Source organism: Glycine max, chromosome 18 (assembly GCF_000004515.6).
Source record: "Glycine max cultivar Williams 82 chromosome 18, Glycine_max_v4.0, whole genome shotgun sequence".
In the NCBI taxonomy this organism is placed as follows: domain Eukaryota; kingdom Viridiplantae; phylum Streptophyta; class Magnoliopsida; order Fabales; family Fabaceae; genus Glycine; species Glycine max.
Window position 1 is genome coordinate 41,017,025 of NC_038254.2, and position 26,340 is coordinate 41,043,364.

Sequence of the window (26,340 nt, forward strand, 5' to 3'; positions counted from 1 at the left end):
TGAAAACAACAAAGAAGAATCTGTAAGGAAGAAGTGATACATTGACAATGGATGTTCCAAGCATATGACGGGAGATGTATCCAAGTTTACAACCATTTCCCCCAAAAGTGGACATGTTACATACGACAACAACAATATCAGTAAAATCTCAAAAGAGGTAACATCTAAGTCATCTCTATGAATTAAGGTATGATTAGTATTTACAGTTAAGTTATTTTTGTGGCAAATAGAAAATAATTGTTAAAATTGTTTGATTGTGTTTACAATGATTAAATAACTATATTTAGTATGTATGATTAATTGAATTTTGTTTGAATTGATTAACGCTTGAATTGCTTATGTTTTGTTTCTAAGACGATTAGATTCTGTTAAAAAATTAAAAAATGTTTTGACATGTTAAGATAATTGAATAATTACCATGATATGTGTTGATGATTGTTATTTGATTATGTTAAAATTTATTATGATTAATTAACTATATTTAGTTTAAAGAATTTCTATATACATGATTGATCTTTTGTCTTTGGTAATTGTGTTCAACTTTTTAGAAGTTTGAAAATTAAAATTTGGATGTTATTGGAAGTTAAAAGTTGAAAATAAAAGTTGGAAGTTGAAAATGGAAGTTACTAGAAATTAAAAGTTGAACATGGAAGTTGAAAATTAGAAGTGGAAGTTATTGGAAGTTGAAAATTAGAAGTGGAAGTTATTGGAAGTTGGAAGTTAAAATTTGAAATTTAAAATTTAATATTTGAAATTTGAAATTCAAAATTTAAAATTTGAAATTTGAAATTTAAAATTGAAATTTAAAAAATTTGAAATTTGAAATTTTTTAAAGTATTATGCATAGTCAGTTGATTGTTAATTAAATTTAATTAATTTGAAATGATTGATGATTGATTATTCTTGAAAGCTATTATGATTTTTTATATTTAAAAGTTATGTTGATTATTTTGATAATATATATTTTTAAAATAATTATGCATGATTTTTGATGTAATATGTGATTAGTCATTTATGAATGGTTATGTATGATTTTATATCTCTTGTATGATTCTTGCATATTTTTTAATATGACATGAGAATTACTTGCTTAAGGTTCATTCATAAAGTTTTTCAAAATCCATTATATTATATTTATTTATTTTTATATAAGAATTTTCATATATAAAGTATCTTTCTTATTCTAAAAAATGTGTTATCAAGCATGAGCATGATAAAGATATTGAGCATGTAGATTTCAGAGAAAATAATGATTACATGATTGATTAAGTTCTTTGAACTTTCTAAGTTTTTAAATTATCTATAACAAATCTGAATGTTTGATAATGCCTGAGATATATGTCCTTCAATCCTTGTATAATTCTTGTTTGATATGTTTGAATTACTTGATTGATTGTTCAAAATATTTTTTATGTTTTTCAAAATCATTATATTGTATTTCAAATAAAATTATTTTGATATGATAGAACCTTCTATGTTAATAAAAACTCATCTTGGTAAGTGTTGGTAGTCAATTAGCACTTAGTCTTAAAAAAAGTAACTGTATTTTCAAAAAAAATTATAGATACTAAAAATCAACTTGCAGACATCTTCACAAAACCACTAACCAAATACTCTTTCTAACTTAGACAAATGATTTGTGTTTTGATGACTTATGACTTATTTGTTATTTATGCACATATGCTTTTATTATAATATGAGGACAATTTATTATCGTGTTTGATTTCTATAAGCTTCTCTTTTCTTGTTTAATGATTATATTTTGTTTCTAATCCTTGCATTTGGATATGTTTTTATGACATTTAAATACTTAGTATTTCTTTTATTATTTGATTAGTACGACTGAACATGATGATTATATTTACTTGCTCTTGGTTGTTTATGGTTATGAGTTTTAAACTCAATTATTTTGATGATATATGACTAGTGGTATGTACTTTTATTTAATTATTATGAATGACTTTCTGGATTATATGACATTCTATGAAGTATTATATTTCTAGTGTGATGAATGGTTATGATATCTTGTTTGATTGTTTTCTATTCTCGTGTATTTGGCTATATTATTATGACATTTGAACAAATTAGTATTTCCTTTATTTGCATGGTATGATTGAACAATTATGAATTATGTTATATGACTATGTGATTTTTCTATATATTTGATCTAGTCATTTTTCTTGCTTCATGATTAGTTTATATTTTTTCATGATTGGTTTATATTCTTCAATGTATGCCTTCTGAATGATTAATAGTATATGTCTGTCTTATACTTGATACGCACTTTGGCTTTTTGTTGATGCCAAAGGGGGAGAGAAATGGGATTAAATCAAGAACTCACATGAACAATCAATTTAATTTTAAGATAAGCGCATTCAAAAACAAAGGGGGAGAATTTATGTGAGTGATCGACTAGGAAAAAGTGTGTGTGTGTGTGTTTCTTGATTTTAGAAGTTGTCATCATCAAAAAGGGGGAGATTAGAGAAGCAAAGCTTCAAGGTGAATCAAAGGTGATTCAAAGGTGTTTTGATGATAACAAAAGATGATGACAAAGGTGATGACAAAAAGCTCAATGATCAATCAAGAACAATTCAAGAGTTTAAGATAAGAATCAAGAAGAATTCAAGACTCAAGAAGAAAGTCTAGAGACAAGAATCAAGATTCAAGGTTCAAAGATCTCAAGAATCAAGATCAAGATTCAAGAATGAAGAGAAGACTCAATCAAGATAAGTATTAAAAAGTTTTTTAAAACTTTGAATAGCACATGAGTTTTTGACAAAACCCTTTACCAAAGAGTTTTTACTCTCTGGTAATCGATTACCAGATTGTTGTAATCGATTAGCAGTAGCAAAATTGTTTTGAAAAAGTTTTCAAATTGAATTTACAACGTTCCAATTATTTTCAAAAGGTTGTAATCGATTACAATGTTTTGGTAATCGATTACCAGTACCTTTGAACGTTGAAATTCAAATTCAAATGTGAAGAGTCACATCTTTTCACATAAAAGCATTGTGTAATCGATTACACTGATTTGGTAATCGATTACACTGATATGGAAATCGATTACCAGTGATTGTTTTTGAATAAATCACAAGATGTAACTCTTCAAAAGGGTTTTGACTTTTTCAAATTGGTTTTAAGTTTTTCTAAAGGTTATAACTCTTCTAAACGGTCTTCTTGACCAGGCATGAAGAGTCTATAAAAGCAAGGCTTTGCTTTGCATTTTCAATTAATTCATTCATTCAATACTTTTTGCTTTTCTAATCAATCCTTTACAAGCATTGAATCTCTTTGAACTTCTTCTTCTTCTTTGTACCAAAAGCTTTCTGAAGTTTTCTGGTTTTCCAAACCTTGAAAACTTGTGCTATTCATCTTTTCATTCTCTTCTCCCTTTGCCAAAAAGAATTCGCCAAGGACTAACCGCCTGAATTCTTTTTGTGTCTCTCTTCTCTCTTTTCCAAAAGAACAAAGGACTAACCGTCTGAATTCTTTTATGTCTCCCTAATCCCTTGTCAAAGAATTCAAAACGACACAGTCTGAGAATTCTTTTGATTCTTCCCATTCCCTAATACAAAATTGTTCAAAGGACTAACCACCTGAGAATTCTTTTATATCCCCATTCACAAAGTATCAAAGGTTTAACAGCCTGAGATCTTTGTCTTAACACATTGGAGGGTACATCCTTTGTGGTACATGTAGAGGGTACATCTACTTGGGTTTGACTGAGAACAAGAGAGGGTACATCTCTTGTGGATCAGTTCTAGTGGAGGGTACATCCACTAGGTTGAAAGAGAACAAGGGAGGGTACATCCCTTGTGGATCTTTGCTTGTAAATGGATTTTTACAAGGTTGAAAGAAATCTCAAGGACCACAGGTCGCTTAGGGACTGGATGTAGGCACGGGTTGTTGCCGAACCAGTATAAAAACTCTTGTGTGTTTGTTTCCTTCTTCCCTACTCTTTTACTTTCTGCTGTGCATTTAATTTCCGCTTTTACTTTCTGTTAAGTTTCTCTTCTACTCCTCAATCTCTTAACAATTTAGTAAAAACCTTAAAAAAGTAATTTTTTAATTGGTAAAGGTTTAGGAATAATTAATTCAACCCTCTTTCTTAATTATTCTGAGGCCACTCGATCAAACAATATCAAGCTAAAGTGTAACCAATGTCTTTTAAGGATACTTTAGTTATAAATGTTCCTCACTAGTGACCAAGTAGAAAGGAAAAATATCCAAGTCCCACTCTAAAATTACAACTACACCAACTCTCAATTAGGTAGCTAACACATAAGTTCTATTGATAATATATAATTTTTGCCTATGCCAACCCCTGAAAGTGATCTAACTTGCTTTTCTTACCTAGTAGGTTAGTACCACTACATGACTATATATCAAGCTAAAATGAGACTAAATTGCAAGGACAACCAATGCCTTAAAAGCAACAAGAAACAAACAAGATACCAAAAGTATAATTTTTCCTCATCAATTAGGCAACTAACCATCAAGTCACAAAATTGCTTATATAACAATGCAAGTATTTCAAATTAAATGTCAACGATAACAACAGATTTAGAATAAAATATCATAACATTTTTTATTACTACTTAATTCAAAATTCTAATCTAACCTAGGTTACCAACATAATTCAGAAATTTCGACCATGCCCCGAAAAACTCTGTTCTTCAATAAAGTACGGCTTTTGCATCATTAATAAAACAAAAATAAATAATCATTTGTTATTAATATGGAACCTAAATAATAAAAAATAACAGTAAACATATGTTAAGGCAACACACCTCTTTCAAACAATTAAGCAGATATCATACAACATCCAATCAGATATGATTCTTGTCTTCATTCTCACCAAAATGTGCATTGGAGAAAGTTAATACATATAGTAGTACTTACTATTATGAGAGAAAAAAGACAAAACATGCAATGATAACATACGGGGATATATTGGTAGATGACAAGAAATTAGTTAAGCAAATCTAATTAGACAAGAAATTAGATGACAAGAACAACATTAAGAAAGTAATATGCAGTGCACAATTGATGGTAAGGAGAGGTATAGGAAAAGAAACTGATGTAGCAGCTGCAAATTAATGCAGAAGAATAATGAAGAGAGATAGAGGAAGGGGAAAAAAACTAGAAAACTTATTTTGATTAAACCGTCCAGTTCTCGTCTTCTTTTCCTCTTGCTCTATTTCATATTTTTTTCTCAGCATATATATATATATATAAAACCCCACTCAAATATTTAGCCAAATTCAATATAAATATACAAAGTTACTAAGCATTTAATATTTTAGATATCTGCCATCTTTGTATGAATCAATTCAGAATGAGGCATATTAAAAAATCTTAGAATTTCACTTCAAAGGGCAATATGAATAGAAATTGGGGTTCATAAAATACTGAGAACTCACAAAAAGCCTTAGCTCAAACAGGGGCAGGAAAATAAAAGGGAATTTATAGTTTGACTAGGAACTGGCTATTATAGTTTTACTAGGGTCTGGCTATTATTCCCCTAGCCATTCAGCGAGAGTTGCATTCACTCTCTTGGGATCCTTCAGCCATTAGTCTTGCCCACACTAGCCTCATTCAGATGCTATGTTCTTCCCTTCCAAGCATTCCAAGGGTTTGTGTGTTCCAAAGCTAATAATAAAAAAGTTAAACACAGACACCAAACACTGTTGGGAACATAATTTGGTAAGATAGGCATCCCACCTAGACTAAGGTATAAATTAGAATTTAGGAAGGATGAGATATAGGACAGCTATTTACTTCTTCTACATGTGGCATGTATCTTGAGGGAGATTTGTTAGAGTATTAAGAGGGAAAGTGAAGAATAAAAGGAGGATGGGACTAAAGAGAGGTAGGGATCAATTGATCAAGGTTTTGTTGCCTTTAGGCAGGGAGGTTTGAAATTCTGCAGTGTTTTTTGAGGGTAAGAGTAAGAGTGATGATAAGTCTAACTTGCACCTTATTTAAATAGGCTAGTTAGATAAAAAGAGACCCAAAAGGATACTTCAACTAGAATGATAAGTCAGAGTCACAAAAATAGATCTATACCTGCACATATGCAAACACTCTCACCTAACATATCACATGCCCACCAGAATAATTCCAATTAAGAGAAGCAACAGTATTATTGTGTCTGAATTTTAACCAATAGAGGATAATGTGTTGGGAAAAAAAAGTGTCAAAAGAGTATATTACTAACATTCCATCATTAAATATTTCTCTCTTCACGTTAATGTGGTAGCAGGCAGCAGCACCATCTTTTCTGTTGAAAGCACCAACAGCATTGGATGAATCAGATTAAACTTCCAAATTCTGAGCATGCTAGTTGATTAGAATCTGATAACCACTAGCGGGCTGAGGCTTCCTCAACTTTGGGAAAACAATAATATACAAGGATTCTAATATTAACAGCATACTCCATAACATTATAGGTTGAAATTATACAAGTCTTATTTCTTATTTAAGAATTCTCACTAATAATTTCATGATTCTCAATAAACTTCAGCTGATTATAAAAAGTGTATTACTAGTACTCCTATTAAATAACATATAATGATTCTTATTCCTACATGTATGTCTCTCCCATATTAACAAATGCATTTTCCACATTAAAAGAAATACACCAAGCAGAAGGCAATGATTTTTGGTGAAACGATTTTCATTGTATCAGGCAACTTAAAATGTTTACATTCAGCACACACCTACAATGATGATCAATTCGAAGATGCATCCAACAAATTCTTAATTTGACTTCGAAACCTGTCTCTAACGAAAGAATAAGGGAACTTATCTATCACTTCCCCTCCAAAAGAAAAAACCAGAACTCTTTTAGTAGTCTCTATGTCAATGCCGCGAGCTTGGAAATACAGAAGTTCACTTTCTTCCAGGTCACTTATAGCAGCTCCATGGGAGCACTTAACATCATCAGCCACGATTTGAAGATTCGGTTAAACATTTACAATCGCACGACGTTCAAGCAGAAGGCTTCTTGTTAACTGTCCTGCATCTGTCTGCTGAGCATACCTACACAAACATAATACATTACTGATATAGAGTGACTTGTATCTTACAAAACACAAAGATAAAGATATTTGAAAACAAATACACAAATATAATACATTACTGACGATGGGTGTTGTTGGATTCAATTGTTGTTTGTGATGCACAGAATCATTGTTTGTGGGTGTGAAACGACAAAAGCACGGATGCTAGCATGGAGAGTGTCAAACGTAGAGTACCTCACTCACAAAGGGAGAAACACGAACGAAACTCATATCTGAGTCAAAACTAATTTGAACGGTCTAGATTTACCAATCATGCATAATTAAAGAAGGGCCATTGGATTCAGTTTAGTGAAAATAAGGGAGATTACATTTAAAACCAAATAATAATAATATATTAAGCTAAATAATAAAATAAACTAAAAGAATCATAATATAAGATATAATAAATACAAAATAACAAAATATAATGAACTAATTAATAATGAATAGTAATAAAAATCAAATAAAATCTATATAGAGATGAGTAATATTTTATTTAATTTAAATTTGAAGATAATAATATAATTATAACATATAAAATTTTTAAGAAAATCAAACCAAAATCAATTATCTTAAAAATATTTTATATTTAATTCCAATTGATTCAAATTTAAACACTTAGATTTAGGTCAGTTTCTTATAATAATTTTATGCGACTAATAATATCACATAGATTCAAGTACTCTAAATAAAAATTCACTCAAATGCTAAGATTTTTAAAATGAGTGCTTAACAATTTTGTGGGTCTACTATTGGCCCTACATATTAATACTTTTTACTTTTTTTTATCTCCAAACAAAATATAATTTTACTTGTATTGTAATTAAAATTAAAATAATAAATTTTTTATTTTATTTATGTATATAAATTCAAAATAAATAATTTTTTAATTAAAATATTTTTTTAATTAAAATAATTTCTTAAAAAATAACTTGTGTCTTGAATTGAATTGGTTTGTCTTCTATAGGTGAAAGAATTTATTTAGTTGTCAACTTGAGGTTTTATAAGATCGAACGATCTAAGTGTCCGTATGCCAATCTGCTTGAGTAATATTGTGAGGATTTTGTATTTATTAAACTCAAGTTATAAGTGTATAGAGTTTTGTTTTGGTTGTTGCAATTTGTTTATTTTTGTAATGAATTTGTTCAAAATATCATTTCGTTAATTTTGACCGAGTTGGTAAATATTCATAGTTCTGAGACCTTGTTCTTTTTAAATTATGAAATTTTGTGGTGCTCAAAGATAAAACCGTCCGTATAGCCTTTATTAGCAATTTTAGATTAGAACCAATAATTTTCTAAAAAAGAAACAGATTAGACTCAAAAGAATTAAATTAAGTGAACTGTTGCAGTGATTACAACTTAGAATGGTGAATTAATAAAGTTCTGAGTTCATATATTCAAGTATTCAACATTTATTTTTCTTTCATCTCACTTTCACTCTATGTATATGCCTTCCTTCTGCTCATTCATCTAAAAAATGAAGTATACGTTGATCTTTTTCTATAAAGTGCCACCATTATAGCCGTTTGTAACTATTAGTGTAATTATTCTCAACCAAGATTATTAGCACTTACTCCGCTGGAAGTCACAATGAAAATACATATTTGACGGTTAAAATTGTTATTACAGGTGATTAAAACTGTAAAATTTTATAACAGTAACTAACATAATGATTAGTATAACTTTAAAGACAATTAAAATTCTTTGATTACTATTCAATAATTAGTGGGACCCAAGTTTCTCTTCTGAGTATGATTTCTTAATTCAGTGTTATTCGGTAGCAGATCCAAAAACTTTCAGTTATATTTATTTTATTGTTTTGTGTGTTGTATATTCACATGTTTATTATTTTTAATTTTTTAGTAAGAAGTTACAAAATAAAAGAAATAACAAAATATAGAATTTTTATCTCTAAGACGGTTAGAAAATTAAAATAAAACAAAAGAAATAAATAAGAAGAAGATGATCACCATTAAACTAAATAACAAAATAATAGCAACTAACGTTAGAATATGACCGAATATAAATCAACAATGAAATATAACATACAATAAGTATAAAGAAAAATAATTTAAGGGAGAAATTTTTGTTTAACCTAGGTTGAAACGCGTAAATGTTATCTTTAAGAGAAAACACCTCATTGCACGAGGTAGGAATGGGTTCCGATCGTGTGCAATGAACGAATCCCCACCAATCTCCTGAACACCAATGTTCTTACTCTCAAGAAAATATATTTTTTATAAAGGAAAAGAAAAAATTTAGAGAAAAAAAGAAAGCAAATTATTTTGTTGCTTATGTGTTTTTATTAGCCTTATCCAATAACAAAAAATCTCAATATAAATCTTTAGAAACCAACTTATAAAACAAAACAAAATAAACGTAACAAACTACATTGATTCACTAAGAACAAAATCTTAAAAAATAAAAATTTTAATTTTACCTTCTAAAATAAATATTTTATTTTATAAAAACAAAATTAATATAAATAATATATTTTTATAAATTTTAAATTATAAAACTAATATTTATTAACATCTCCAAAATTATCAAAAATGTGGAAGACACACTTGCTTAAATTAAGAATTTGAAGGCTTCAATGCATTGTGCTTAGCTTCCACATGGGTCCCAGTGCTGTAAGCTGTGAGCATGTCAAATCGCTGCTTGGCCATTGACAACTGCTTCAGATTTTGCTTATCTAGCTTTTGCAATAATTATGCCAAAAAAATTCAGTAAACCCCACGGCAGGGATTATGTATTAGAAAACGACACAAGTCAAAAGATACAGCTTTACAAAAAGGCAATTTTGAATGCACACCAGCCCAGCTTTTTTATCCCCTTTAAATTAGAAAAGAAATCAACTACTGTATAATATAATAATATTAATACAGTTTTTTTATTTTCTTTATTTTTCTTTTATCACAATAGATCACTAATTATTATTTTTTTTCTTTTTTCCTCTCTTTATCTCCAACAAAGATGGAGTATATTAAAATTCGATTTTAGTCTTATAATATTTTTAGTGTCTATATTTATTAACATTTTGTTTGGTTTAGGAAAGGAAAAAAAAAGGAAAGAGAAAAGAACAGAAAAGTATAAAATGAGATAATTTTTAGTTATTTGATAAGAAAGAAAGTCTAAGATGTGGAAAAAATACTTAAATAACATAAATACATTGAAAGAAAAAAAAAACAGAAACATGATAAAAGAGAAGGAATTAAATTGCTTCAAGAATAACTTTTAAAAAAATTATTCTTTATCCTCACCTTTGATTTTATGATAGTATTATAGTTTTAATGAGTAATTCATATTTGATCATTAGCATAATAGAAAATAAAGAGTGAGAGTGGAGAATACAATTTTAAAGTTACTCTTAAAATAACTTGATTTCCCTTGTAATAAAAAGTCAACAGCTGGGTTTGAGTTAATTAGCTTATTTAAAAGGACTTCCAGGAGAAAGATAAGAAAAAAAATTAAATTAATTAATTAAAATTAGCTTATGAATAAAACTAATGTCATTCTATTCTTTTTTATAATAAAAAAACCTTTTTTAACTTCTTTCTTTCCAATTTAGACTGAATAAAGTTTGTAGCGGGACTCATCATTTTTTCTTCTCTTACTGTTACATGCATCAAAGGAAGAAAAGAAACAAAATCAAGAAGTTTTCATTCTTCTATGTGTTTGTTCCCCCTTTTCAGCTTAACCAAATAAAGTTTAAAAGTAATGTGATTTTAATCTCTCATCACATCATGCATAGACTAAAAATATGCGTTTTTATTAAAAGGTAGAAATCAGAAACGTATTGATTTTTTTATAATAAGTCCCAATTTAAGTACTACCTAAACATTTTCAAGGATTAAAGCTTAGTCATCATATAATTAGATAGGTATGCCATGCCATGTCTGGTCATACAATTCCTTGACTTGCAAGGACACTTGATGATATGGCTGTAACATATTGAGTGAGTGAATTTATTTAAACTTATTTGTTAAAAAAATATTTGTTTTAATAAAATAATTAATTTTCAATTTTTGTAACTATTTGTCTAATCGGTTTCTAATAAAAAAAAATTAACTTATTTTAAAAAATAAACCTTATTTTTTTTATTAAAAAAATTATTTTAAAATTACTTTTTTTAGTCAAATGATGGTCTAGTTGCAATTTAAAGAAATCTGGGAATCGAATGTAATTTTAAAAAGAAAAAAAAAAATAGAGGAAGAGAGGGTAGGAGGGGTTATGGTAAAATTCATGATTGGAATAGAAGCTGATTCAGCACTAGGCAATGATACTGTTATTATTATCAAATCATGGGCTCACTCATGACCTTTGGTTGGTACCGGCTTTCTTGATAAATGTGTTTGAGAAGACAAAAGCAAAATGTCCAAAGGCAGAAAAAATAATGTTGCTCAGGCAAAACCAAAAGGTACCAAGTTTTCTCACTATTGTGTCATAGATCTGACACCACTGTCCACTGTGTGCCTCAGATTCCGTTCTTATCTGTATCTTTCCCTTCCTCCTCATGAGTTTTGAAACCCAATAGAATCCAGTGAAAGAGCCATGCATACCTTACACACTACTGCTCCTTCTTGTTTGTTCTTTCGGATTTTCTTCAACTCGATCTAGTAGTGTTTCAAGTGATTAATTTCTAGTATTTGTTTCAAGGGAAAAAAAAAACACTGCTTTTTGCTTAACAAAGAAATGAATTATTCCCCTTAACACCCTCTAAATCACTAACAAGCACTACAGCCAAATGACACAATAATTATTGACTTTTTGTTCACAAATAAAGTACAAGATGTAAGTTGCATATTAAATCCACCTTTGTTATTAAATAAGGATTAAGATAAATTATTATAAGGAAGGAAGAAGATGATGATTACGTCCAAGAGACCAAAAACCCATAATCAATCCAAATGTTAAGGGAAAGAAAAACGCAGGACCTAAAGAAAAAGTGAAAGATAAGAAAATATAGATATAAGTCTCACAACTCAATCACATAAATTTGAACTCTTTGTTCTTAATTTGTGATACAAATATGGTAGAAAGCCAAAACAAAATTATCACACAAAGAAGCAGATGGAATTAAATGCTTATCTCATCACCAACACCATTTTGTCACCATCTATATAAGAAAGAAATAGGTAGGTACATACATACATATAGAAAATAGAGTATCTCCTGCTATACATTTCCAGCCAAAAAGGGAGAGAAATTTAATTCTTCTAACGATGATGAGAATAACATTACTAGCACAAAGCTCTCACTGAGGACAGGCAATATATTTATGGTGATGAACTAAAATAAGAACATTGAAGATGACCCTTACAATTGTGAGACTATGCCGTTACAACTCCTTTTCATCTTCAAATAGCTAGGTCTAGCTATATGGTTCATATGGTATATGGTTCTGTGTTCTCACTTACCTTTTAATTTGATATAGGGTTTGGACCACTTGGAACTTCATGAGCATCATCACCAAATTCTCTTCCAGCATCCTTAGTAGAAGATGGAGTATGGGATTTTTGGGTGTTCTGAGGGTGCATGCTTGTGGTGGACATGGCTGATTCTGAAGATTTGGTGCTTTTGTCTGAAGAGCCCATGGTGGTATAAGGGTGTGGTTGGTGGGAAAGATTGATGAGGAGGAGGAGAATGAAGAAAAGTGAGAGGAAGTGAAGAAAAGAGGGTGATTTTGAGAAAGGTTCCGAGATTGGTGATGATGATGATGATTTAGGTTCTGCCATGCAATAATTTGAAAGAAAAGACCACCCCCCAATAGCCCACAAGGGTTCAATATCCATCAACCAGCTCCAAGGCTAAGAAGAGAGGGAAAGAACAATAGAGGCAGAATAGTAGAGAGAGACAGAGAGATAATCAAATTGGGTTAAAGAGAGAAAGGGAAGAGAAGATGAGAAGCTTCAACTAAAGTGGTTTTGGTTGGAGGTATTGAAATCGATGCACATTTGTCCGAGAACCAAGACAACTTATTATGGAAGTTTTTACAAGAAAGGTGTTGCTCATGGATGAGTGAATTCACCATAATGACCATGCCTGATGTTATAGAAATAAAAGTTAATCCTATATAATTATTTTTTAATGAAAAGGGCAACCTTAAATTCTGAAAGAATTGAGGTTTTCAGAATAAGATTCAAAGAATATTACTGAATTATTCTCATAATTTGAATGCCTAAAATTTCTTAATATTGTGTAGGTAAATTTCAGCTGATTTAAACTAATTAACTTCTTTTTCACAGTTTAATCCTAAGAATTGGCAAAGTTGAATTTTGTATGCATAACCACTCATCACGTTTCTCCCCGGCCCACCATTAGATTGCAATAACCTTTTTGGAAATAACATAAATTATAGTCAAAATTTAATTTTTGATTTTTTGTTTTTAATATGCATGTATCCGCGCGTGCTTACAGTTCAAATGCATTATTAACAAACAAATTTAATAGGGCGACATACGTTTTTAAAATACATGAATGTTCATAGCTTGCATGGTTCCCCCTGGATTTATTTATACAGTTTATTTATTGAAAACAACATACATCAAAAATATATTTTGAGAGTTTAAGAAAATTATAACAGAATAGTGAAGTCATATTAATGCAAAATATAAATAACCATTTTATAAAGGGACCATCATGTAATTGAAAATGAAATATTTATATAAAGAATCTGGAAAGGTAAAGCCATTGGCACGAGATGGAAAGAAGGCGCAGAGTGTGGTAAAAGGAGGTGTGGCGGCTTTTTTCTTGTTTGGCTGGTTGCGCAAGAAATCTTTCTTTGACTAGGAGAACCCTAAGAAAAGAAAAAATATCGAATATGTTCCTCGAATGCTTCACCTTTTTCCCATGCAAACACAAGGTTTCAAAACCCTCCTTTTTATTTTATTTTTATTGTTCCCGAGAGTCAAGAAGATATGCCATATTATTGGTATAGTATTTGTACATATTATAGTCTAATGACTTCCCTTAATTAGCTTATAAAATAAACTGGAGTATTATATGTACAATTACTATACCTATTCATGAAAGAAATCAGAAATAATTATAGGATTCAACTCCAATTGCTTTTTCTTTTTTAAGAAAAAAAATCTCGTGTTTCCTTTAGGTTTTAGATAAAATATTATTATAAAATGAACGGAATCATTGGACACTCTACAAATGGTGTGAAAACAATGAATTTGATTAGAAACATAGGAGTATTCCAAGGAAAGGAATGGTAATATACTTTATGTTTAAGATTCGAAATAAAAATATTCTTCCAAACTCAAATTCATATCACCCCCTTGTTCTTTTTGTTTCTTTTCATCATGTGGAAAAAGAAAGGCGGAGAATCAATATTCCATTATATTGGTTTATTGTAAAAACGTTCGAGCAAATTCTATTATTACGTGATCATTATCCTATAATACCGTCACAGTTTACGAAAAAGTTCCTATTTGAAAATTTATTACATGATTATATTTTGGAAAGCCAAAGAAAGAAATCAACTCTTTTTTTTGGCTGATGAAAAAAATCAACTCCATAGAAGTACATATTACCGCAATACCATATACAGTTATATATATATATATATATATATATATATATATATATATATATATATATATATATATATATATATATATATATATAACTTTAATTTAGGACCACAAAATTTTCTTTTTTACTTGTTTTTTTATTATTTTATTTCAAAATTAAAAAAAAATTAAGAGTCACGTTGTACTCATTATTGACGACAAATTTTCACGCCAGTTAAACCTTCAATTGGCTGTTTAATTGATTATTCAACCAACATATGTAAAAGAAAAGAAGGGATTTCTCCGTTGATTTTTGGCAATAATGTAATTAATTAATATAATTAACCTTGTTAAGAAAACTTAAGCAAAAGCGAGGGGAAGCGCTGAAAAGAAGAGTGTGGGTAAAAGGAAGTTTATAGTTTTGCTTTTGGAAATTAGAATTGGGAAAGGCACACGGAAAGTAAAGCACATATACTACTCGTTACGAAATATATGTGCATCAGTGCATATGCAATTTTTTTCATATAACAGTGAAAGAGGCCAAAGAGGCAGAGACATATATGTCTCCCATGAAGGGTGTGCATGGGTCCCCACAAACCTACAATCCTTGTTACAGAGAGATATGGAGAGCCCTAGTACGTTTAGGTCTTGTTTGGCATTTCACTATTTATCCAATCACTTTCACTGACCGATTCTTCATCTTACTTTTATTTATTTATTTATTTAATTTGTTTGTTTTATAGTTTTTGCTTTTGGGCATTAACCCCTTTCCCACCATATTTATTTAACTCGGGGGAGGAAGATAAGAGTGGAATGAAAAATAAAGTTAATTAAATACATATATCTATCCGACCAAATAGAAACCAGAATTCCTGGCAACATTTTCTCCACTCATAATTGCAAAAACATTTTATGAGAGTTTTGTTGGTACTAGTAATTTAGTTCAAATGCTAGTACTTCTTAAATTAGTTTTCTTATGGGGAATGGTTAAATAATTGGGGTACCCTTTTACTGAACTTGTTCCCTGTAGTTTGGTATGCATTACATAATTTTGATTGCATTATTTCAATAAAATACAAAGGAATCTTAAGGGAGGGTTCTGGTGGCCTTTTGTGGGAATCATGAGGGAATGTACTGTTGTTTGTTTCGTCTTGCTGTCCTTAACGTGCATGTCTGGAAGCTAGAAGTTGCAACGATTGGATTATCATGTAGAGGTTGAGAGCTTTTTTTCTTTAGAACTCATTGTACACCATGATTCCATAAAAACCTCTCTTATATTCTTTAATACAGATTTGTTTTCTTTAAAAACAAAAAATATATATGCAAAATAATTAAGAAAATGGAAATGTATTCACCCTTTATTTAAATTATTAAATACAGTGGAAAGTGTTTTAAAGTGTCATTTAATTACAAGTTACTATTTTACTATTATAATATTTTTTATTTTAATAGTAATTAGTTTAAAAAGTCAACATACAAAGTTGGTTTTTAATTAATTATATATTATTGACCACAGAACTCTTATAAAATAGAAGTACTTGTAACTTTTAAAGATGATGCATATTCACTAAGATTATTGATTAGGTGATTAAAAAAAACGATGTCATGTTGGATGATCTAACCTGTTATCTTTTCTTCATTTCCTTCTACTAAAAATTAACAAATTATAATTATCATTTTCCAATGAAAAAAATTCTAAGCTTACCGACATAAATTTGGAAGGTCAACCTAAAATTAATGGGGAAGATCTTCTAGAGACATGGATTAATTGCTACTGCATTATAAATTCCTCTTTTGGACATGCAGATAACAAGAGCTAGGGAGATTCAACATAATTAAGAGAGAGAGAGAGAAACAAGAGGCAGTTTCTTGAATTTTCTTTGGTTGATCGACATGTTAAAGTGACAGGTGCAGTTAAATAAATACAAAGTTGTAGTTGTTGATTATTAGTATTTTTTATATATGCATGAACATATATACTATTTTCTTATAATCTTAATTATTAATGGTTTAATCCATAATTACTATTTTGTAATTTTCATCTGAATTTAACTTATTTCTGGAGTAATTTAGAGTAAAATATTTAAATTAGTCCTGAAAAAACGCAGGAACACTTTTATTTTTCTTAAAAGAAAAAGCTATATAATGCAGTCTTTCAAAATTATAGACGTGAAGTATTTTAATTTTTTCATTTGTTTGAATTAACATTTTCAAGAACTAATTTAGGTCTGTAGAAAAAAGAGCAAATTTAGGTCACTAATAACTTTATTAGGGATTGAATTAATTAAATATGATTAATTCGGTCTCTTAAGAACTTATAATTATGTATTGAAAACCAGCATGTTGTTGATTCAAATTAATAGAACTGAGTTTGGATTACCTTAATCAAGTTCTCGAATTTGAATCGTGAAAAATGAAGAAATCGTGATTAGAAAAAAAGATCTTATTAAAAATAATTAATTAATTTTTCAGATTTGTTAATTGATACTTATTATGTTATATGGTGATATATATTTACTTATTTTTTTAAGGAAAAAAATAGTTTATGCATTCTAGAAGTCATTCAATCATAACTTACCATGTATGATAAATTTGTTGACTTTCAAATTAATTATCTTAAAAAGATTCAAACTATAATTTATGATTAAAAAATAATATAAAACTATTTTATAGTGCATAGACATTAAATTATTTTTCTTAATAATTCATTCTTAAAAATAAAACAATGTAATGAAGTAGAAAATATATTGTTTTTTATTTGCATGAAGTTAAGCTTAGTCTACATTATAAGAACTTTTAATTCAATAGTTAGATTAATTAATTTGGTGTTAATAAAAAAATTATTAAGCAGTATAAGTGTAAAAGTTTACACTTAATTTCATGTTAATAATTTTTTTTTTATGCAGTATATTAGACGAGAGCATGATATGAGATTTTTGTCCATATATCTTAGTCAGTTTTTTTATAAGTACTTCTAATGATATCATTTGATAGCATATAAAATTAAATTACATGTTAGAATAACATATTTGAATTTACAGCAAAATCACACACATAATAATAATAATAATAATAATAATAATAATAATAATAATAATAATAATAATAATAATAATAATAATAATAATAATAATAATAATAATAATAATAATAATAATATACTTGTAGTAATACATGATCTTAATAATCTTATTTTTCTTTGTTAAAATAAATATATAATAAATATTTTAAATAGTATAGAACTTTTAATGATTTTCTCTTATTATTATATGTTAAAATTTTATTATTACTATTATTATATTAAAATTAATGTTACACTTTAATGTTATTATAATTTCCAAATATGAATTTATAAAATAATTCAACAATTTTGACTGATATTTTGAACAAAAGTAAATTATTATTTTCCTTAAACATATATTTTGTATAAAATAATCGTATGAAAAAGAAGAAAAAAAAATTGTATGAAAAGATTGCATTGTATAAAAGAAAATATATTTGATTAAATAGTGAAAATATTTTAAAATTGGCATGGTAGAATTTTTTTTATTTAGAATTTGATATGTGTTCAAACTTTTCTTTAAATAGTTCTCAAATATAAATATACATAGATATATCTTGAAATGTATCAACTGGATAATAGAAGTAGTTGTTGCGATCAAATAAAATAATATCTATTGGTAATAATAACATCTCTACATTAAAATTTTAACATTTAATGATAGATTATGATTTTAGCATGCATACAGTTTCTTGTTAGCAATGTGTTTGGTAGAAAGAAAAAACAAAGTGTATAATAAGGAAAACAAAATAAAAATGAGAGAAAAATTGAATGATAAATGATGAGAAATAAAGTGGATACAAAAGTGTTAAGAGAAATATAAAAAAAATAGGAGAGGGAAAAATACATAACAAATAAAATCATTTTTAAAATTGTTTTAAAGTTAAATAATCGATCAATTATAATTCTTCATAAATGATTATGATGTAAAAATAAAGTGTTTCACGTGTAAAAGCAATGGTAATCAATTTTGGATGAATTTGTTTAAACTTAAAAATTAACTTTAAAATAAATATTTTTATATATAAGTATTTTTTTAGTAGATAGGATTTGTTTCTAAAAATAAGAAAAAAAATTAATAAAAAAATTTAAGAAAATTAAAATAGTTTAAACAAACATACTAAAAATAGAAAGTTGTTTAGTTTTATTAAAATAAATATTTATTTCAAAAAATAAGATTAAATAAATTGATTATATATCAAATTGATAAAAAATTATTATTTATTAGTCTTATCAAACACAACACCGTTATTTTGAATTTTTCCTCATGTCAATTGGAAAACAAAAATATGTAGGTCCCATACTTTTTTCCATTTTTCCCTTTCACTTTTTTTTTTATAAAATGAAACAACTATCCTTTATTTCTCCACTCTTACTCCAATTCATGAACCAGACGAAAAAAATATGAAACTCCAGATTTGTTGTGACGCTGTGCCAATCAAATGTTTAGCATGCATCATTTGCAGCATCATTAATACGTCAACAAAAACAATAATTATGATACTACTCTCTTCTTAATTATAAGATTTTTATAAAAAAATTTATTTATCTTTTTTATAAGATATTATTTTTTATTTTTTAGATATATTAATTATTTTTTCTTACATATTTAATATAATTATTCTTTTTCTAAATATCGATGAAAACAATTAAATAAAAAATAAAAATTTTAAAAATAATAATATAAATAATTAATAAATTTAATGTCATTGATTAAATTAATTATATTTTCTAAAAAAACATAAATTAGTTTAAAAAATCTTATATTTGAAAATAAAAGATATGATATAATGATTTGTGCTTGACGGTTTTCCAAAAAACCTAGTAATATATATATATTTATATATATATAATGTCCCACCATCGTCACGTGTTTACGTGTGATTTGCTTTGTTGTTTATTTTCTAATGCATTTTATTTTTAGTTTTAAAAAAACTTAAACATTTTATATTATTGTTTATTTTTCTCACACTCTTTTATTAAAGAAATCATGTATTACACGGATTTGATAATTATATCTTACAAAAGTCAAACACTTTCCACGTGTTTGATGGTATATGGGATACTGTACCTAATTAAAATTACTTTTCTACATAAACATCTGTTGATAGAACATTCAATCCACATATATAGCAACACCTCCGGTGACTGAAATTAACGGGGAAAAAAGGATAGTAAAACAATTTATTCCAATTTATGTCACTTTTTCAAATGGAATGAAAACACGTTTTCGTAAAATAAGATTAATTTTAAGTTCATATATAAGGACGTATCAATTTAGGAGAACATAGTATGAAAGGGTGACAAAAATAAATTCATACCATATATAATTATATATAAATAGCTGGAGTAAAGTTACAAGCTAAATGTCATTTTATTGATTTAAGATATAATCATGAAGGAAATGAAAGTTAATTGTGAATTTTTAATTACTTGTGTCAACTCAATCTCTCTCTCCCTTCGTCTCTTAGATTCTCTCTCACCCCCACCTCTACGTGTTCAAATGTCTCGTTAAGGAGGTTTATAGACATACATGAACACATGTGAAAAATGAATTATGATTATCGAATCAAATGTTAGGTTTTAATATTTGTGTTTGAATGCTTTCACACGAAAGCTTTATTTGTTTTTGGCTATCTTAACACACATTAACTCATGGATGTTGGGAATGTGCATTTATGAATAGTTAATGCTTTGATGTTTTTTTATCCTTTTTCCTCGAGAATAAATAGTATATTCTTCATAGGATTTGTCAAAAAGTATGAAAGAGAAAAGAAGTTAACAAAAAATTTACATACTACACCAAAAGGTGTCTCAAAGCAAGTTGAAGAATACTTGTGTATAGAAAAATGGATATGACCATTGACACAAGATATGAAGTGAAAAAATAACAAGAAAAGTAGGGTGCTTTATCATATCAACATGACATGTTGGTGCATGCATTAAATGTTGTATTGCTTCAATCCATTTTCACCAACATACAATGAGAGAAGACTCACAAGTTACAATGTTCTTCAGTTTAGGCTACCTAGCTACAAATATATACTTGAAGATTTGAAGTTCACCGATTAGAAAAAATTGTTCGTGCGAATGAGTTTTCTTGCATTCAAATCTTTTTGGAATATTTTTTAAGTTAGAAACACAACTCTCAAAATATTTGTATGTCTTGAGAGTGTACAACTTGAGCTTCAACATTGTAATTCGTCTCTAAGATGATAATGTTAGTGAGCACTTAACCTAAAACAAATCTATGAGAATTATTAAAGTATGAAAAGGCTTTGATTCAAAGAATAGGAATTTTCTTGAAGAGACAATTGTAAAACGACTTAGGGTTTGAGCCAGAAGTGATTTTGAGAAAGAATACTTGCAACTTGTATTAGTTATAATGGAACTTGGTGGTTTTGCCAAGAAAATAGACATAGTGTTAGTGGTGTAGACAAGCCAGTATATGTACAAACACAAGTGAAAGGATAAAATTACAAAATAAATAAGGATCATATAAAATTTGCATACAATACTAAAAGATATTTAAGCATAATTGATATTTTAGGCATTCGTGAAATATAACAAAAATTCCAAATAGAATATCATAAATAAAATATAAACAAAATCATGTACAATCAATAAGCAAGACACCTGCACTACTAGAAAATATACTTTTAACATCGTTAGAATAACATCGGTTTTATAGAAAACCAATGTAAACGAAAACACTGTGAAATAATTGTAAATAACGTGATTTCGTTAACATCGGTTTTTGGAAAAATCGATTTTAACATGACTTTGTTAACATCGATTTTTCAAGAACTAATGTTAATGTGACTTTGTTAACATCCGTTTTTTCAAAAACCAATGATAACGAAGTCACATTAACATCGATTTTTGAAAAAAACCAATGTTGTGTTATCCTATTTATTATATATTTTTGTGCTTCTCACGCGCACTCTGACTCTCACTCTCTTTGTCTGCGGTGCTTCACTATCACTCTCACCCTTGCAACGGTCCTCTCCCTCACAACTCTGACTTGTCGCCATCACTCGTGAAGGTGCTCCCCCACGTTCTGCTGCGACGCCTTCATTGTTTTGTCTTTGATACCTCGCGACTTAAAGCCTTATTTGGTTTGCTGGCATGTTCCCTCACGACTTCCTCCTCAGGTTAGTACTTGAAAATGTGCTCTCTGAGCAACGTCTTTGCTTTGTGTTTGAAAATGTGCTCTATGTTCCTAAAAATGTCGTTGAAAATGTGCTGGTTGACCTTAATGGTATTGCTTCAGCCATGAACATTGTTTCAGTATTATAATATTCAACTCTAGTTTGCCTTGACCCTTTATATATAAGAACCTTCAAATTGAGTGTATTCACATATTGCATTGTTCATAATGGCTGGTCATCCTATTTGAAATTGATAATGGTGTTAAATGCTACTAAACCCTTATGAGGTGAATTTGCGATTCTCTAATGAAGCTTGTGTTCGTAAGCTATGGTAGTGTTGCTATTTTTTATTTTTTATTTTTTGCTTGGTTTGCGGTTATGCACATGGAAGCTAAATTATAATTATGTTTGTTGTATGTTGGTTCATTAACAACCATTAGTTAGTTCTCTTGCTCTTTACCAACTTGTATTTTTCTGTTTTCTGTTATTCTGTTATAACATGTAATAGTTAAATTAGTTTTAAGTTGGCTGGGTTAGTTAGGATTGAAATAATGCTTCTATTTCTTCTTCTTGTATAGCCTAGATCAAGAGAGTTTTTTTATGTAACTAGAGAGAGAGTTCTATACTTAGAAAATTCTGCAGAGATTGAATAAAGTGGCTGCTGTAAGCACAGTGCAGTTTTTCTGTTCATCCTTTTTCTGCATTTTGCTTATTCTTGTTCATACAAGAAACTCATTCTTTTGTGAATTATAATCTGATCTTGGCACAACAAATTGGTGCGGTGAGCATAGAGCAATTTTGAGTTCGATTCAAGAAATGGGCTCAGCCAAGTATGAGGTTGAAAAATTCACAGGGCAAAATGATTTCGGGCTATGGCGATTGAAGATGAGAACTCTTCTTGTTCAGCAGGGCCTGGTGGAAGCACTTGATGGAGAAGCCAAACTTGAAAAGATGATGGGTGATGGGGATAAGAAAGCATTACTGTAGAAGGCACATAGTGCAATTATCCTCAGTCTCGGAGATAAGGTGCTGAGGCAAGTCTCTAAGGAAACAACTGCTGCTGGGGTTTGGTCAAAGCTTGAAGGTTTGTACATGACCAAATCTTTAGTTAATCGTCTTTACCTAAAGCAGTCTTTGTATTCGTTTAAAATGCATGAAGATAGATCAGTAGGAGAACAATTGGATTTGTTTAATAAACTGATTCTAGATCTTGAAAATATTGATGTCACTATCGATGATGAGGATCAAGCTTTATTATTGTTGTGCTCTTTGCCTAAGAGTTACTCTCATTTCAAAGAGACTTTATTGTTTGGAAGAGATTCTGTTTCTCTTGATGAAGTGCAGGCTGCTCTGAATTCAAAAGAATTGAATGAAAGAAAGGAAAAGAAGTCATCTACAAGTGGTGAAGGGCTGACAGCAAGAGGCAAGACCTTCAAGAAAGATAGTAAATTTGATAAGAAGAAGAAAAAGCCAGAAAATCAGAAGAATGGTGAAGGAAACATCTTCAAAATCAGATGTTATCACTGTAAAAAGAAGGGTCATACAAGGAAAGTTTGTCCTGAAAGGCAGAAAAATGGTGGCAGTAACAATAGGAAGAAGGACTCAGGAAATGCTGCAATTGTTCAAGATGATGGCTATGAATCTGCAGAGGCACTGATGGTTTCTGAAAAGAATCCAGAAACTAAATGGATAATGGATTCAGGGTGTTCATGGCATATGACACCAAACAGATCATGGTTTGAACAATTTTCTGATCAAGCAGATGGGTTAGTACTCCTTGGAGATAAAAAGCCTTGCAAAATTGAAGGAATTGGGTCTATAAGGTTCAAGTTTCATGATGGGGCTGAAAGAATTCTCACAGAGGTCAGATATGTACCTGAGTTGAAGAGAAATTTAATCTCTCTTGGTGAATTTGATAAAAGAAGGTATGTGTTCAAGGGTAAAAAAGGAATGCTGAATGTAGTCAAAGACTCCATGGTTGTCATGAGGGGAATTATGGAGAATGGCCTCTATTCTGTAGATGGTGAAGTTGTAATTGGCTTTGCAGCCACTGCAACCGGAAGGTTTTTATCAAAAACTGAGTTATGGCACATGAGGTTGGGCCATGTAAGTGAGAAGGGGTTGATTGAATTGGCAAAATAGGAGCTGCTATGTGGGGACAGAATGAAAAGATTAAAGTTCTATACATTGTGTCTATCGCAAAGCCTACAGAGCCAAATTCAATGCTGGACAACAGAGAACAAAAGGTAATCTTGATTAGGTTCATGCTGATCTTTGGGGTCCAACCAAGACTCCCTCTCATTCTGGAGCAAGGTATTTCTTGAGCATTGTGGATGACTACTCAAGGAAGTTGTGGATCTACATTCAGAAAACAAAAGATGAGGCTTTTGATAACTTCAAAAGCTGGAAAATACATGTGGAAAACCAAACAGGCAGAAAGATCAAGAGGCTCCGTACTGATAATGTTCTTGAGTTCTGTTCTGAACCTTTCAATGATTTCTGCAAAAAGAATGACATTGCAAGGCACAAGACAGTTGCAAGCACTCCTCAACAAAATGGCTTAGCTGAAAGATTCAACAGGACCATTTTGGAGAGAGTGAGATGTATGTTGCTGAGTGTAGGATTACCCAAGATTTTTTAGGCTGAAGCAGCAATGACTGTTGTATATCTCATCAACAAGTATCCTTCAACAGCTCTGAATTTCAAAACCCCTGAGGAGATTTGGTATGGCCATCCACCGAGTCTAAAACAGCTAAAGGTATTTGGCTGTGTTGCTTATGCTCACATCAAGCAAGATAAATTGGAACCTAGAGCTGTCAAGTGTATTTTTCTAGGATATCCTGAAGGAGTGAAAGGGTATAAGCTGTGGTGTTTGGAGGCTGGTTTTAAGAGGTGTTTAGTGAGTCGTGATGTTGTCTTCAATGAAGCTGAGATGGACTTCAAGACCAAGCCCAGCATGGTTCAGTCCAACACTGATCAGAGTAAGGAAACTGATTCTGAAAAATTAAATTTTGAGGTGGAGACTGAGGATAAACATGCTGAAACACAAGCTATTAATTGGCCTCTTGATGAAGAAAAATATAAAGAAGAGGAACAAGAAGAAGCTGACTATGTGCTGGCTCGAGATAGAATCAGAAGGGAAATCAAACAACCTAAGAGGTATGGATATGCTAATCTAATAGCATTTGCTCTGGTAGCTGCTAGTGAAGTTTTGGAGGAAGATCCAAAAATTGTTAAAGCTGTCTTAGCTAGTAAGGAGAAAGAAAAATGGCTAAGTGCCATGAATGAAGAGATTAAGTCTCTCCATGACAACCATACATGGGAATTGATTAAAAAACCACCTGGTTCTAGAGTGGTCAGCTGCAAATGGATCTTCAAGAAAAAGGAAGGCATCCAAGGAGTTGAACCAGACAGATTTAAAGCTAGACTTGTTGCTCGAGGGTTCACTCAAAAGGAGGGAATTGACTTCAATGAAGTTTTCTCTCCTGTAGTGAAACACAAGTCAATCAGAATTCTTATGGCTATGGTGGCAGAATTTGATCTTGTGTTAGAACAGATGGATGTGAAGACAACATTTTTGTATGGGAACCTTGATGAGGTGATATTGATGAAACAACCTGAGGGGTTTGAAGTCAAAGGTAAAGAGGATTATGTTTGCAAATTAAACAAATCCATGTATGGTTTAAAGCAATCCCCCAGACAATGGAATAGGAGATTTGATGAATTTATAGCTGACATACAGTTTCATAGAAGTCACTATGATAACTGTGTTTACTTCAAATTTCCTTCTAAAGCTTAGTTTGTGATATTGCTATTATATGTTGATGATATTTTGATAGCAAGTAACAGCAAGAGTGAGGTTGAAAAATTGAAGTCTGAGTTGAGCAGGGAGTTTGAAATGAAGGATTTGGGAGCAGCCAAGAGAATATTGGGAATAGAAATCAAACGGGACAGAAAAAGGAAATTGCTGTATTTGTCCCAGGAGTTATATCTCAGAAAAATTCTTGAAAGGTTTGGAATGTCAAATTCTAAACCTGTAACTACTCCTATGTCACAGCAGTTTAAGCTCAGTACAAGTCAAGCACCTAAGACACATGATGATATAATTTACATGGAAGGTATTCCATATGCTAATGCTGTAGGGTCACTGATGTATGTTATGGTATGTACTCGCCCTGACATAGCTCATGCAATGAGCTTAGTAAGTAGGTCCATGGCAAATCCAGGCAAAGCACATTGGCAGGCCCTGAAATGGATACTCAGATATATCAGAGGATCACTTGGAAGAGTTCTGGTTTATGGTGGAGCTAGGAATAGCAGAAGGACAACTGCTATTGAAGGTTTTGTAGACTCTGATTATGCTGGCTGTTTAGATTCAAGGAAATCCCTCACAGGATTTGTGTTCACTGCTTTTGGCACTGCAATTAGTTGGAAAGCTAGCCTTCAAAAGGTAGTGGCTTTATCAACCACTGAAGTTGAGTATATTGCTCTTATAGAAGTTGTGAAAGAATCTATGTGGCTTGAAGGCATTGCAAAGGA

At 29.9% G+C, this 26,340-nt stretch overlaps 1 protein-coding gene across 1 annotated transcript; it reads right to left on the reverse strand.

The window, feature by feature from the left end:
- Positions 1–12,033: 12,033 nt before the first annotated feature.
- LOC100802727 (CLAVATA3/ESR (CLE)-related protein TDIF-like protein) lies at positions 12,034–13,021 on the reverse strand. Its single transcript, NM_001254217.3, has one exon. The coding sequence runs from the start codon at positions 12,859–12,861 to the stop codon at positions 12,490–12,492; it is 372 nt and encodes a 123-aa protein (NP_001241146.1). The 5' UTR covers positions 12,862–13,021; the 3' UTR covers positions 12,034–12,489.
- Between the last annotated feature and the right edge of the window lie 13,319 nt (positions 13,022–26,340).

Excerpts from the sequence above, each read along its gene's own strand:
- LOC100802727 (NM_001254217.3), bottom strand. The coding sequence starts at position 12,861 with ATGGATATTGAACCCTTGTGGGCTATTGGGGGGTGGTCTTTTCTTTCA.